Consider the following 15,225-nt stretch of genomic DNA (forward strand, 5'->3'; position numbering starts at 1 on the left):
AAGCAAGGTCCATAAAGACATGGAGTCCAGTTTGCAAACCAACAAAACACCTCTGGAATGAATTAGAGCGGAGACTGAGACCCAGGACTTCTCATCCAAGATCAATGTCTGACCTCACAAATACACTTCTTGAAAAATGGTAAAAAAAAAAGTACCATAAACATAGCTGCAAAGGGTGGACCAACATCACATTAAACTCTACGCATTTAGAATGGGATCATTACTAGTATTACTAGTATTGCTCCATTCATCCAGCTCAAAATTATTTGCCAAGTGGCAAGGACCCTCTGTCGTCACACGGCAAGCAGGGAATGTTGACTATGAAGTGGTGCGGTCAGTGGGGGCAGGCCCACACAGATATACCACCACCAGCCCTTCACCTACGCCAGGTGGCTGTACGATGCTGCAGCCAGATGGCTACAGTCTGGCCCCATGCCAGGAGAGGCTCTGCTGCTAAATATAACTGTCCTCGAAAAGTTTGTGGAGCGACTCAAATGTCACTGACCAACGAGCCTCGAAGTCGTCATGATCCTGGCCAAGTCTGGCTGACCCTGACAGCGTGGCAGGAACATACCCAACTTGGTTGGCTGCTACGGAGCATTGACCATGTGTCATCATGTTTCTTGTTTAATCCTTTTTCATCTGCCGTCTCTCCACAGGTCCCGGTGGCTACAGTCACTGGTCCCTGCCCATCAGGAGCCACACGAAAGTTGGGGCAGCAGTGCTGGAGATGCGATCAGGCGGGACACATTGGCCAAGAATGTCCTCTCATGGAGCTGTGACAGGTGTTCTGTGACGCTGGCCCTCCGACACGTTCCCCTGGTCCAGTAGAGAAGCACAGTACTCTGGTAAGGTGCCAGTGGAGTCAATATTAGGCTATTATGGACTCAGGATATCTGCAGATCCAGGTCTACCAAACCCTGGTTCATCCGGGGGCATTGTTGGAAGTGAAATGGGTGGAAGTCAGATGCATGCATGGGGACATTCACAAATATCCCATAGTGTGGGTGGAAATAAAATACCGGGGAAAACATAGACTTAAGGCTGTGGGTTAGTGCCTGATGGGGGCACCTCCTAATTCTGGGAACATATTGACCTGGGTTTATTTCAACAAGGATTAATCACTTGGAAGAATTTGAACATGATTTTTTTCAGGTAGAAAAATTAATGTGGCAATTGGAATCTAATGACCCATCATAGCAGAACGAGATCCCAGCGGTCACAGGATTTAGGACAGGACCCCTCAAAAAGATTAAGAGCAATCTTACTGTGACAGAGACCTTCGGCTCTATAGAATGACAGTGTGTTTGTGATTGTTAGTTATGCATGACCAAGAAAATAGGTATACTAATAGAAATTGATGCGAATATAAGAAAGCCTAGTAAAAGATTAGGAGAGCCTGCAAACAAACTGAAAAGGTTGTTGTAGGCCAGTAGACAGAGAGCGAGAGAGAGAGAGAGAGAGGGGGACAGCTTGCAACCAGGTTGAAAGGCAGACATAGGCCATAAGAGAGGGAGAGAGTAAACCTGTGACCAGGCTGAAATACCAGCATAGATCAGGAGAGAAGTGAGTGTTAGAGCCCGCAACCAGGCTGAAAGGGCAACATAATCTAGAGAAAGCTGAATGTGAGAGCCCGCAACCAGGCAGATTATTGAGGTTATAGAGGGGTAAGATTAGGGAGGCTAAGAACAATTACAGGAGAAAGCTGCAGAGGAAACCCCAGAAGACCAGCATGAGAGAGGTATAGAGTGGCATCACTGGATTCAGGCCATTCAATAGTAGAGGAGCAGAGTGTGATGAAGACAGAGCCAATAAGCTGAATTTGTTAAACAAATCTGACACTGCAGTTAATGTTCACCCCCCCTCTGACAGCCTGCAATCCACAGCCACACCACTCTCTATCCCTCTCTCTCCACTTTGCACCATAGCCTCCTGTGAAAGTCCTTGATGCCCCTCCCCCACCTGTCACTTTCACTCACAACCAGGTTCAGCGAAAACTGAGAAGACTCCATTCAGGCAAGTCTGCTGGACCAGACGTGATGAATCCCCGTATCCTCAAGGCCTGTACTCCCAGCTTTGTGGAATCTTTGATAAAATCTTCATGATGAGCCTGTGATAGCAGAGGGTCCCAGTGGTGTGAAGACATCATGACTCGTTCCTGTACTAAAGACACCACATCCCAGTGGCCACCAGGATTACAGACCTGTGGCACTGACTTCCCACGTCATGAAGACCCTGGAAAGACTTATTCTCAATCAGCTCTGACCTATGGTCAGACCACATCAGGATCATCAATTCGCTTGCCAGTGCCGCCTTGGAGTTGAGAACGCCATTGCCTAACTGCTCAGTCATGTCTATACCCATCTGGATAGGCCAGCACCAGCGAGCACTGTGAGGGTAATGTTTTTCAACTTCCAGTGCATTTAATACCATAAGGTGGACCCTCCTGGGTGATAAGCTGACAGCGATGGAGGTGGATGTCTCTCTAGTGTCCTGGATTGTTGATTACCTGACAAGGAAGACCACAATATGTGCGTCTTCAGCATTGTGTGTCTGACAAGGTGATCAGAAACACCTAGGCAGTACAAGGGACCATCCTCTCCCCTTTCCTGTTCACCCTCTACACCATGGACTTCATCCACTCAGCTACAGAGACCTGCCATCTTCAGAAATTTTCTTATGGCTGTGTGGTGGTTGGATGCATCAGTAAGGGTTATCAGATAGAGTACCGGGCTGTGGTGGACTCCTTTGTCAAGTGGTGCGAGCAGAATCATCTGCAGCTCAACGTGACAAAGACCAAGGAATTGATTGTGCACTTTGAATGTGGATGAGAAAACCAGTGACTCCTGTTTTAATCTAGGGGGTCAATGTGGACATTGTGGAGGACTATAAATACCTCAGAGTACATACTGACAATAAACTGTACTGGTCTAAAAACACCACTGCACTCTACAGGAAGGGTCAGAGCTGTTCATATTTTCTGAGGTTGCTTAGGTATTTCAATAGCTGTCGAATAATGCTGAGGATTTTCTATGAGTCTGTTGTGGCCGGTACCATCCTCTATGCTGTTGAATATACTGCATGGTAAGTCTTTAAACAAGTGATGAAAATTCATGGTAAAATAGTGCGCAGTGACATTGCACTGACATTTCTGCTGTTTGTGAATGAGTTGTGACACTTGCGCACAGGAAGAGCACACCCAGTTTTGTCCCTAACAGCAACCAGGAAATGAATTTCCAGATGGCTCATTATAATGTGACGGCTGGTCATATGGAGTATGATAAAACTCATAAAGAAATCATGGCCCAATTCTATTATCTGGCCATATCTTGGGGGATATGTGCCAGTGGTTCACATGCTGCCTGGAAAGGATATCTTAAGAGCACCATTGGGCTCATTACTGGTGATGGAGGTCCCATTTGAATGTCATTGGGCCATTTCACCAGAGCGCACAAGGATATCACTTTGTATTAGTTCTGGTGGATTATACAACGTGATATCGCGAACCAGTGCTGCTGAACAATATTTTTGCAAAGAGTGCCATGCAGGCGCTGTTTCAGGTGATTCAGCATGCACAAAGAAATACTGACTGACCAGGGCACATTGTTCATGTCTTGCACCTTAAAGGAGTTGCATGAGTTACTGTCAAGTCTATTCGGACCAGTGTCTGAATAAAATTTTGAAAGAAATCAGAGTTATATTCCACAAAGATGCCTGAATTGCACAGAGAGAGGTCTAATCCTGCATCTGCATATGCTGCAGGCGTACCCCCAGACAGACGAAACAGCAGTTATTGCATCCTGCCCATGTCCCAAGACCAAAAAGGAGGCAAGGTGGTTCTTGGGACTGGCTGGTTATTAGTTATTAACAAATCAGGTACAACACAATAGAAAAAGACTGTCTGGTGATCGGGTGGGCGGTCAACTCTCTTTGTTATTACCTCCTGGGATGCCGATTCACCCTCTGTTCAGCTCTTGCCCTGCTGTAGTGGCTCTACCGCGGTGGGTTCAGGGAGAAGTGCTAGGGGAGGCTGGCCAATGCGGCTGGTGGTCTTTGTCTAATCATGCCTAAGACCTCGAAGGGGACAGGAACTGATAGTGGACAGCTGTGAATGAGCAGATATAACAATCTGAACAGTCACCTCAAGATTCTTTACATTGTAAGGTAGAACCTACCCAACAATCATATGAACCCTTATGAGCAATCGCATTGTTGACAGTGGAAAGGAAAAACTCCCTTCTAACAGGAAGGAACTTCCAGCAGAACCAGGCTCATGGAGGAATGGCCATCTGCTGAAACCAGTTGGGGGTTAGGGTAGGAATACAGGACAAAGACAGGTGGTGGAAGAAAGCCAGAGATTAATAATAAATAAGGATAAACTTAGAGTGATGTATAAACACATAGTGAGTGAAAAAGGTGACTGAAGAAACACTCGCTGCATCATGGGAAGCCCCCAGCAGCATAGACCAATTGCAGTATAACTAAGGGTCACCTGATTCAGCCTTAACTATATGCTTTGCCAAAAAGGAAAGTCTTAAGCCTAATCTGAAAAGGAGAGAGGGTGTCTGTCTCCTGAATCCAAACTGGTAGCTGGTTTCACAGAAGATGGGCTGGAGGCTGAAGGCTCTACCTTCCATTCTACTTTTAAATACCACTGACCTGGGGTCTGAGAGTGAGGTACTCTATTAGGGTTACACGGTACTATGAGGCCTTTAAGATAAGAAGGAGCCTGATTATTCAACCCGGGGCATTGTTGCAGGCATAGTGGGAAGAGGTTAGGTGTGTACATGGGGACATCCATGAATATCCTATAGTGCTGCTGCAAAATAAATACAAGCGCAAAACAGTAAAGGCTGCAGTTAGCCCGTGCCTGATGCATTCCTTAATTCTGGGGACAGATTGACTGGGGTTTAGTAACCTGTTGGGGCAGTGTGCGTGGGGATGTGTTCATGACCTTTAGCGGCGTGTGGTGTCTGCGCTGTGCTCAGCGGTGACGCGGGGGCATCTGACGCTGACTTTGGGGAGGAGATGGCAGGGCCTTGTGAGGCCCCGCCGACTCCAGTGATTCACTCCACGGAAGGTTTTCCTCTAGAGCTGTCTTGTGACGACACCCTTCGCTCAGGGTTAGGGGTTAGGGACCAAGTGATAAAAACTTATGGTCACTTGGTGTGCCCTGATGCAGCATGGACCTACCCGCATTTTGTGTTGATTAAAGACAGGCTGCATCTGTGTGATCTGCTTGGCGCCTGATATTATAGGCCGGGCGTCCGAGCGGATGTGCGCCGACGGTGCGCTTCCTGCTCAGAGTGACAGCTGGTTAACCAGCCGGCCATTCCAAAAATGCTTTTGCGCCCTCTACTATTAATGGAGGTTCCATTTGAATGCATTGGCATGGACCCTCATCGGGCCATTTAACTGGAGTGCACGCAGATATCGCTTTGTATTAGTTCTGGTGGATTATGCAACGCAATATTCCGAGGCAGTTCCGCTGTGCACCATTTCTGCAAAGTGTGTGGCTCAGGCACTGTTTTACGTCATCTCACAAGTCAGTATCCCGAAACAGAAACTGACTGACCAGGGCACGTTGTTCATGTCTTGGTCATGAAAGAGCTGTATGACTTACTGGGCATTAAATCTGTTACGACCAGCATCTACCATCCTCAAACTGATGGGCTGGTGGGGCGGCTGAATAAGACTTTAAAATCCATGATTCGTAAGTTCATTCATGAGGATGAACGCAATTTGCTGCTTATCCCATGCCCTGGGTCGACGAGCTCCTGGACCGGTCAAACACTGCTTGCTTTTTCACAACACTGGATTTAACCAAGGGCTACTGGCAGATTCCCTTGTCTGCAAAATCCAAGGAAAAAAATTGGCCTTCTCCACTCCCTACAGTTTGCACCAATTTGTCACAGTTCCGTTTGGCTTGTTCGGAGCCCCAGTCAGTTTCTAGCGCCTCATGGACTGGGTGCTGCAGCCGAACGCTGCATGTACTGCCATCTATTTGGATGACGTCATCATCCACAGTGACACCTGGGCGCCGCTTTGCATATTATAAATATGGCATTCCGTTATGCCATGGTGGATCATTGGAGTCTAATTGCCAAATACATAAATTTCTATATCTCAATTATTTATGTCAAATTCTTCCAAGTGATCTCTCCCTATTGCAATAGGTCAGGGCTGTTGATCTGCTAATAGGGTAATTTTTAATGCATTTAACAGGTGAGGTATTCCATAGTACTTGTTAAGAGAGAGACACTAGGGAGTTTATTTCCCAATTTGCATGCCATACCAGTGACAGAGCATCAAATTTAGGTTAATGTCACTCAAAAATGACAAAAAAAATTAAATTATAATAAAAGATAATGTCTCAATATAATTCATAATTACTAGACATTTTGGGACAAATATGAGCTGCAACAGGTAAAATACTAAGTGTTCTGTTATAATATTTGCATGATTCAGGTAGGAAAGCCATAATAACCAGAATGGCTACTATGTGAGGTACATGGTCGAAACATGATGACTCTACTGTCTAATGTAATAGTGAAAGACCAAAACCCCAAACCCTCTTGTTTTGGTGAGTCGATATCTACATGATGGTATTAACCCAATGATGTCTACATGATCATTGGTCATGACCCCAAACCTTGTCTTGGAACCTAATCCTGTTTTAGATTAAATGTTTTGGGTGCTAAATAACATGAGATGTTGACATGCAGTTGCCCAAAAAAATTGTGATTTTAAACTGTTATTTTAGAACTTATTTAAGAGTATTAGTAGCTATGGGACACTTTTTCTGCAAAAACATTGTTCTTAAACAATTTAGTGTGCCTTTAAATCCAGCAGATAGCGCCCCACATAGTGTGTCAAGTTTAAGATTTTCATGCACAAAACTAATCCTTTGACCAATAAATCAAATTTGTTAATACTGCTTTATCGCAACTAATTACCCAAGACAAGCAACGGCGACGTATGACCCTCCGGTATGCACTTCTTCTTGTTGATGTGATGGGTGTTTGACAAGGGGAGGCATGAGGCAAAACGTCCCTTAAAACAGCCAGCCAGATACAGCGAGGTTCGGCGTCGCTACAGTCAACCCCGACAGAGCACTGGAATCGCCACCTGTGGCCTGCTGGAGCTGGTGCTACACTCGACACCCTCAACATTAGAACTTCCACACTCAAACAAACATGTATTGTCCTTGAAGCAAACACATAAAAACACACCAAAGCTTCAGAATGTGAGACTGAGATTTGCGTTCATCTTTGCAAAGTCTCTACTTGCTGCATTGTGACCTGAATAGTAAGTTAAATTGGTGGTAAAAAAAAACAGTTCTACACAATGTTAACTACTGAAGCAGCACCATCAGAACTGGCAAAGCACAAAGTCTGTAAGTCTACTCATCTGGTCATGTTTCAAAGGTCTTAAAGATCGATGGTCAAGCTATGCAGACGCAGTCCAAACTTCACGTATAATATGATGTTCACTTTTCTTCCATTTTCTCTTGAGCAAGTCCTCAGTGTTCAGTGTTTTTGTGATCAAAACAGGAAATATCGACTTCTTCTTGCCCTCAATATCCTCTCATTTAGATATAACGTTTTTTGTATAGAAGAACATAAGTTCCAGGTTAATTCTAGTTGTAAAATAAGCTGGCACTTTTCTTCAATTTCAGCTCGTCCTCTTGAAAGCATTCAAATTGTCCAAATGCAACACACTCAGTTCAGTGATGTAGTGGTTTGCTGTGTGTAGGCTGGCTTATATTCATCACTCATCTCTGGATTTCAGAAACAAGTCCATCTCAAATAAGTAATGCAAAAATCGCACGGTGCTCATAAGATATCCTCCTCTATTCTGGCACTAGAGCAGTATTGGTGTCTAAGTATAGTCTTCCCCTCTCTCCACTGTGTGTCTCTCTTCATTCTCTCCCTGCCTTGGGTCTATTTGCTGACATGCCAGCTCTCTCTCTCTCTCTCTCTCTCTTCTCTCTCTTTTTCTCTTTCAGTCACATTCATCTCATTCTTTAGCTTAACAGTCCAGGCCACTGGTAGAGAAAAGAGAAATGCTATTCTCTCTCTCTCTGTGCCTGTCAGCTTCTCTTAAACTCACAACTGGCTAGCTGATATTGCTCTTCAGAAAACATACTATAAAATGTCGGTCTACTTACATTATTACATTAATTATTATTAATGTATCTGGGACAGAAAAATCATCAAAAAAAGGTCAAGCAAAAACGACAAACATTCTCTGAGCGCACGTTCTGAAATATGATTAGTTAGAACTGGTTGCTTTTTTCTAGGGAATTACATATACAGTGCTCACCACACAGTGTCCTTTTAACATATAATAGAACCAGTAGGTATTTTTATTTACTACACTATGGAACAACTGTACGCTAAACATGTAAGGTCAGTGTTGTATTAGCAAGTAAAGTGACACTGTGTTTAATTTTTACTAGTGGTGTATTAAGGTTGTTTCACTATTGTGGTTTAATTTTAGAAATTGGTTTATCATATTAATAATTTGATGTCTTTTACATGTGTGTTTATAATAACTAACTAAAAATGCGCGAGTTTTTTGTGTTTGTTTTTTCACAAATTAAATTGCTCATCAATTGTCCTGAAACCTTGAAGGAACCTTTCACAATTTTCATCGATGTTGCCTGCTGCTTTAACAGGGAAAAAAGACAAACCTGCTTGGATTGTTGTTAAATGATGCTAAATTGGCAAAGATAGTGTGCAAATTCATGACATGTCATTGTTGCCTAGATTGCTTCCCTTCTATTCAGTTTAATTCAGTTTTATTTATACAGCATCAAATCACAACAACAGTCGCCTCAAGGTGCTTTATACTGTAAGGCAGACCATAACTTCTCTGCTCTATGCTCACATGTATTATCATTTTAATAATTGAAAGTCTTTAAAAGTTTTGGATTTAAGGAACTGCCCATGGACACACAGCCATGAACTGGTCTTAAAGAGTGTAATACGAGATTTGACACAAACACATAAGTGTAATAAGTTTAAAGAGAAATCTGTGAGTAAGTGTAAAACAACACTTGTCCTGTGCATCAGTGATTTTGATAACAGCATGTTGAGTAAATGTGGGTTTCTAAGAGAATGAATAAATGATTACAACTGAACCACCAACTTGCATCAATGCTAGTGCTTCTAGAAAAACTAAATGTGAATGCCAGCTTGTGTGTGTGTGTGTGTGTGTGTGTGTGTGTGTGTCTGCACGTGTCCATCCTCCTCTAGGCTTTACCAAACAGCTCTAGCAGTGCTGTCAGGCCCACAGTGCTCGTTTTATTAACACCTGAATACAGCTAAGACTGAAAGCAAGAGAAAGGGAGAATGAAGATAAGGAAGTAAAAGTGTGATGTAGAGATACTAAAAGAGGGTGACAGCCATGCAAACATCATACAGCTGACTCTGCATCTTCATCTCCTACCCTCCTCTGGCCTTCACCTCCCCTTCCAATGCATTCAGAACGATTTCTTTCTTTTTTATTTATAGTGTTTTTACTGATGCTAGGAACTTACAATCATTAGTCTGGGCAGAACAAAAATAACATAATATTATGTGTGAGTCATAGTAATGTGTGAGTCATACAAGAATATGCATGTGTTCTGCTTGGTTTTTTTCATAACCCCAATATGAGGTCGAGGAGTGGCTGTGAGGAGAGGATGCTCCCTTGAGGCTGTGTGACTTTCTCTTCTGTTTCATGAGATGATATGTGAATTCACAGTGCATACCACCAAAGCACAATTAATAACATTCACACACTAACTGCAATAACAGTGCAACAACCGCTCTAAGACGACTGTAGCCTGGGCTTTTCAGACATGCACTAAATGCCGTTACTGCTTAAATAGCTGACATCCGTAGATACTAAAGGCTGACCCTAACTACAGCTTGATGTTATCTTTAGTTTCAAACCTCCTTTTTGAGACAAAGAAGACAGCCAAACACACAAAGATGCTTTCTGATCTCCACTCTTAGGTCATTCTTTACAGTAAATGAAAAACATTAGCCATTAATAGCAAAAACCCATCCTACAAGCAGTTTTTGCCAGGCCTGTGGCAGCTTTTCAAATCTTCATTCTGTATTTAATTATGACTCAAACAAAATTCTTTTACAGAGACAAATTTTGGTAATTGTTAAATTATGTACAGGCGCTGTATGTTAAACATAACGTGAAACAAATGCAAAGAGAGAATCCAACACCACATTTGAAGAGGGATGTTAAAATAACATGAACAAAACACAGTTTCTTAGGTCTCAGTATAAGCAGTGTGCTACTTAACAATATGTAAAACAGTAGAAATAACCACAATAAATACTTAAATATCCTAAAATATTAATAACAGATCCAATGAATGTACAAACTTCCACCATGTGCAGCAGGGAACAGCAGTGCACAGTCTAGAGTTAACTAAAATATCAGCAACAACAATTCCAAAATGGCATGTTTTTAAGGTCCACGGTGTGCACTTCACTGTTTAGCACAGGGCAGCTTAGCAGTCTGACTACATTTGGTTAGAAGCTGTTTCTGAAGCCTCCATTCAAAGGGGAGGAGAGTAAACAGTTCATGTGCAGGGTGGGTTGGGTTGCGTAGGATACAGACAGCTCTTTCTCTACATCTGAAGCTGTAAATGTCCCCAGTGGGAGGAAATTTGCACCAGATAGTCCTCTGCACAGACTTCACCATCCTCTGCAATGCCCTGTTATCTGCTACAATGCCGCATTGGCTGCATTTTTAGGTAATTAGTTGCATATAACTTTGCTGTTTCCAAAATTTGTACATATGTTTTTGAAATGTACAATTTATATTTGCATTTCAAGTTATAAAAATAATTTGTTCAGCATGTTTGTGGGTTTTTACATTACCAAACATAACTTCTTCATACTGGGATTTTATGATTTTGGTGTCATTTTAGATCAATTATGTTAATACACTATGTACGCCGTCAATGCGTTAGCGCGGTTAGATCGTTAATGCGTTAGTGCCGTGCAACCCCACGCATGGGGCAATCCACGCTAACTCGCTAATGGAGATTTGCAGCGTTAATGCGGTTATGGCGTTAACGTCATTTTAACGAGATTAACGCTAAAAGCACTAGCATATATAAATAATGTAAACAATTAAATGACAGAAAAACTTTTGTTTTTCCACTATCTACCACAAACGTATAATAAGAATCACAGATATGCACACATAGGAATATAATAGAATATCAGAATATCATATATACATATATATATATATAAAAAAAAACACCCAGCACGCCCTGCGGGCGGTTTATCCTTCAAGCTCGGGTCCTCTACCAGAGGCCTGGGAGCTTGAGGGTCCTGCGCAGTATCTTAGCTGTTCCCAGGACTGCGCTCTTCTGGACAGAGATCTCCGATGTTGTTCCCGGGATCTGCTGGAGCCACTCGCCTAGCTTGGGAGTCACCGCACCTAGTGCTCCGATTACCACGGGGACCACCGTTACCTTCACCCTCCACATCCTCTCGAGCTCTTCTCTGAGCCCTTGGTATTTCTCCAGCTTCTCGTGTTCCTTCTTCCTGATATTGCTGTCATTCGGAACCGCTACATCGATCACTACAGCCGTCTTCTTCTGTTTGTCTACCACCACTATGTCCGGTTGGTTAGCCACCACCATTTTGTCCGTCTGCATCTGGAAGTCCCACAGGACCTTAGCTCGGTCATTCTCCATCACCCTTGGGGGCATCTCCCATTTTGACCTCGGGACTTCCAGGTTATACTCGGCACAGATGTTCCTGTATACTATGCCGGCCACTTGGTTATGGCGTTCCATGTATGCCTTGCCTGCTAGCATCTTGCACCCTGCTGTTATGTGCTGGATTGTCTCTGGGGCATCTTTACACAGCCTGCACCTGGGGTCTTGCCTGGTATGATAGACCCCAGCCTCTATGGATCTTGTGCTCAGAGCTTGTTCTTGTGCTGCCATGATTAGTGCCTCTGTGCTGTCTTTCAGTCCAGCTTTGTCCAGCCACTGGTAGGATTTCTGGATATCAGCCACCTCCTCTATCTGCCGGTGGTACATACCGTGCAGGGGCCTGTCCTTCCATGATGGTTCCTCGCCTTCCTCCTCTTTCTTGGGTTTCTGCTGCCTGAGGTATTCACTGAGCACGCTGTCAGTTGGGGCCATCTTCGTGATGTATTCGTGGATGTTTCTTGTCTCATCCTGGACTGTGGTGCTGACACTCACCAGTCCCCGGCCCCCTTCCTTCCGCTTAGCGTACAGCCTCAGGGTGCTGGACTTGGGGTGAAACCCTCCATGCATGGTAAGGAGCTTTCTTGTCTTTATGTCAGTGGCTTCTAGCTCCTCCTTTGGCCAGCCTATTACCCCAGCAGGGTACCTGATCACGGGCAGGGCGTAGGTGTTGATGGCCCGGATCTTGTTCTTACCGTTCAGCTGACTCCTCAGGACTTGCCTGACCCTCTGCAGGTACTTGGTGGTTGCAGCTTTCCTAGCGGTCTCTTCATGGTTCCCATTCGCTTGCGGGATCCCCAGGTACTTGTAACTGTCCTCTATGTCTGCAATGTTGCCTTCTGGTAGTTCAATCCCCTCAGTTCTGACTACCTTCCCTCTCTTTGTTACCATCCGACTACACTTCTCCAGTCCGAATGACATTCCAATGTCATTGCTGTATAGCCTGGTAGTGTGTATCAGTGAATCGATGTCTCGTTCACTCTTGGCATACAGCTTGATGTCATCCATGTACAGGAGGTGGCTGACAACCGCTCCGTTCCGTAGTCGGTATCCGTAGCCAGTCTTGTTAATGATCTCACTGAGGGGGTTCAGGCCTATGCAGAACAGCAGTGGGGACAGAGCATCTCCTTGGTAGATCCCGCACTTGATGGTGACTTGTGCTATGGGCTTGGAGTTGGCCTCTAGTGTTGTACGCCACATCCCCATTGAGTTCCTGATGAAGGCTCTTAGGGTCCTGTTGATCTTATACAATTCTAGGCATTCCAGTATCCAGCTGTGGGGCATTGAGTCATAGGCCTTCTTGTAATCAATCCAGGCTGTGCACAGGTTAGTCAGTCTGGTCTTGCAGTCTCGGCTGACTGTTCTGTCTACCAGTAGCTGGTGTTTTGCGCCTCTGGTATTCTTGCCAATCCCTTTCTGTGCCCCGCTCATGTATTGACCCATGTGCCTGTTCATCTTAGCTGATATGATGCCTGACAGGAGCTTCCATGTAGTACTGAGGCAGGTTATTGGTCGGTAGTTGGATGGGACCGGTCCCTTCTTGGGGTCCTTGGGGATCAGGACTGTCCGACCTTCGGTTAGCCATTCCGGGTGTCTCTCGTTAACTAGCAGCTGGTTCATTTGTGCTGCCAGACGCTCGTGGAGTGCAGTCAGCTTCTTCAGCCAGTAGGCGTGAACCATATCGGGGCCTGGTGCTGTCCAATTCTTCATACTGGAGACCCTTTCTTGGATGTGTGCCATTGTGATGGTTACTGGACCCTGTTCAGGGAGGTCGCTATGGTCTGCCCTCAGATCCACTAGCCACTGAGCATTGCCGTTATGGGTTGTGTCTTTCTCCCATATGCTCTTCCAGTATTGCTCCGTCTCCAGCCTTGGTGGTGCTGTTCTGTTATTATTGTTCCCTTGCCACTGAGAGTACACCTTTGCTGGTTCTGTGGAGAACAGCTGGTTTATTCTCCTGCCTTCTATCTCTCTGGTGTACCTCCTCAAGCGGCTGGCCAAGGCTGTGAGTCTTTGCTTGGCAGTTTCCAAGGCCTCAGGTATGGACAGCTTATATATCTATATATATATATATATATATATATATCTATATATATATATATATATATATATATATATATATATATATATATATCTATATATATATATATATATATATATATATATATCTATATATATATCTATATATATATATATATATATATATATACATACATACATACACATATATACACATTATATTGTAAAATATAAAAAGAGAACTCTTTATGGTGTGCTGCTAATTTAGATTTATTTATTAATTATTAAGTTGATGTCTGATGGTGAAAAAATTCACTGAAATTTTGTTACGATGTGCACTAACTGGTGTATGAGTTGACTGACAAAAAAGTGTTTATTCTGTTCTATTCTTGGGGGGCCATGGACCATGGATTGTTTTACCCTGTCCGCCTCTTGCTTTCGGGGGAGAGGGGCTTGTTGTCTCTCACCCTCACCCTGTCAAGTATGTCATGACAAACGCTCATGCACACACTCATGTTCTTGTCTTGCTTTCTCTCTCTCTCTCACTCAGACACACACAGCAAACTTGTATGTTCATTTGTGTACCTCCCTTTGTTTTGTCTTTCAGGTTCTGTGTATCATATACTCTGTTTTGTTACAGATGCAGCCGACTTAGCGTGTCCCCAACTCCACCAACATAACTTAGTAAAATAAATAATAAATATTATCCACTAATAAATGATATTGTATTAACAGATACTGCAACCCAACAGATGTAACTTGTGATGAAAACAGCTGAGTTACTTCCTTTAAACTTAAAAGGGAAATGCTGAAAGTTCGACCACCATTGTTATAATTATCTCTTGTGTATGACCCTGATGCTAACTGGGCCATGACAATAATAGGAAAACACACCCACAATAATAAGCTCTGAAAATATTAAAAGCTAGGGCAGAAAATAACTCATACAATCTGAGCAAAGAATAATGTGCTGAGTGAAGGGACACAGAGTAATGAAAGAGGAACATGTCAGAATCGTGATTAGTAAATTAGTTCTAAGTTTCTAAGTTTCTAAATAGGCTCATGAAATGTTTCTGAGTAAATGTTTCTGCACTAACAGAAGACCAAAGCTTACAATGTGCCTTTTGTTGCCAAATATGCATATGTGGGCTGGCACATGGAAATACATGCATTCCAATTCCATTGCCATTTGCCCACACCCCATACCTCCATTTTGCAAGATATGTGAAGTATTATGTGTAGAACGGTCTCAAGTGAATAAACTGTGGTGTAGACATTCACAGCAAAGTAAAATACACAGATTTTGAGTTTCTTACAAAACCATGCACTGCCAGTCATAACTTTTTCATGGGTTAACATTATGTGGCTTCCAGTTTTGTTTTTAAGTTTGGGAATTTGACAAGTTGCATAAGACACGGTCAAGTGCACGAGAACATCTCCAAAAATGCACAAAAAGTCATGTC

General features: G+C 43.5%; 1 protein-coding gene across 3 annotated transcripts in view; it reads right to left on the bottom strand.

The window, feature by feature from the left end:
• arhgap23b (Rho GTPase activating protein 23b) overlaps positions 1-15,225 on the bottom strand; it is a 74,498-nt gene that overhangs the window by 34,657 nt on the left and 24,616 nt on the right. The window contains exon 2 of one of the 3 annotated variants that reach the window (XM_025909598.1): positions 6,957-7,206. The exons of the other annotated variants lie outside the window; for them this stretch is intronic. Within the exon in view, the coding sequence (XP_025765383.1) occupies positions 6,957-7,206 (250 nt within the window). The remainder of the gene's footprint in view (positions 1-6,956; positions 7,207-15,225) is intronic. 3 annotated transcript variants of the gene reach the window in all.

The sequence above is a fragment of the Oreochromis niloticus genome, linkage group LG8, assembly GCF_001858045.2.
Source record: "Oreochromis niloticus isolate F11D_XX linkage group LG8, O_niloticus_UMD_NMBU, whole genome shotgun sequence".
NCBI lineage: Eukaryota > Metazoa > Chordata > Actinopteri > Cichliformes > Cichlidae > Oreochromis > Oreochromis niloticus.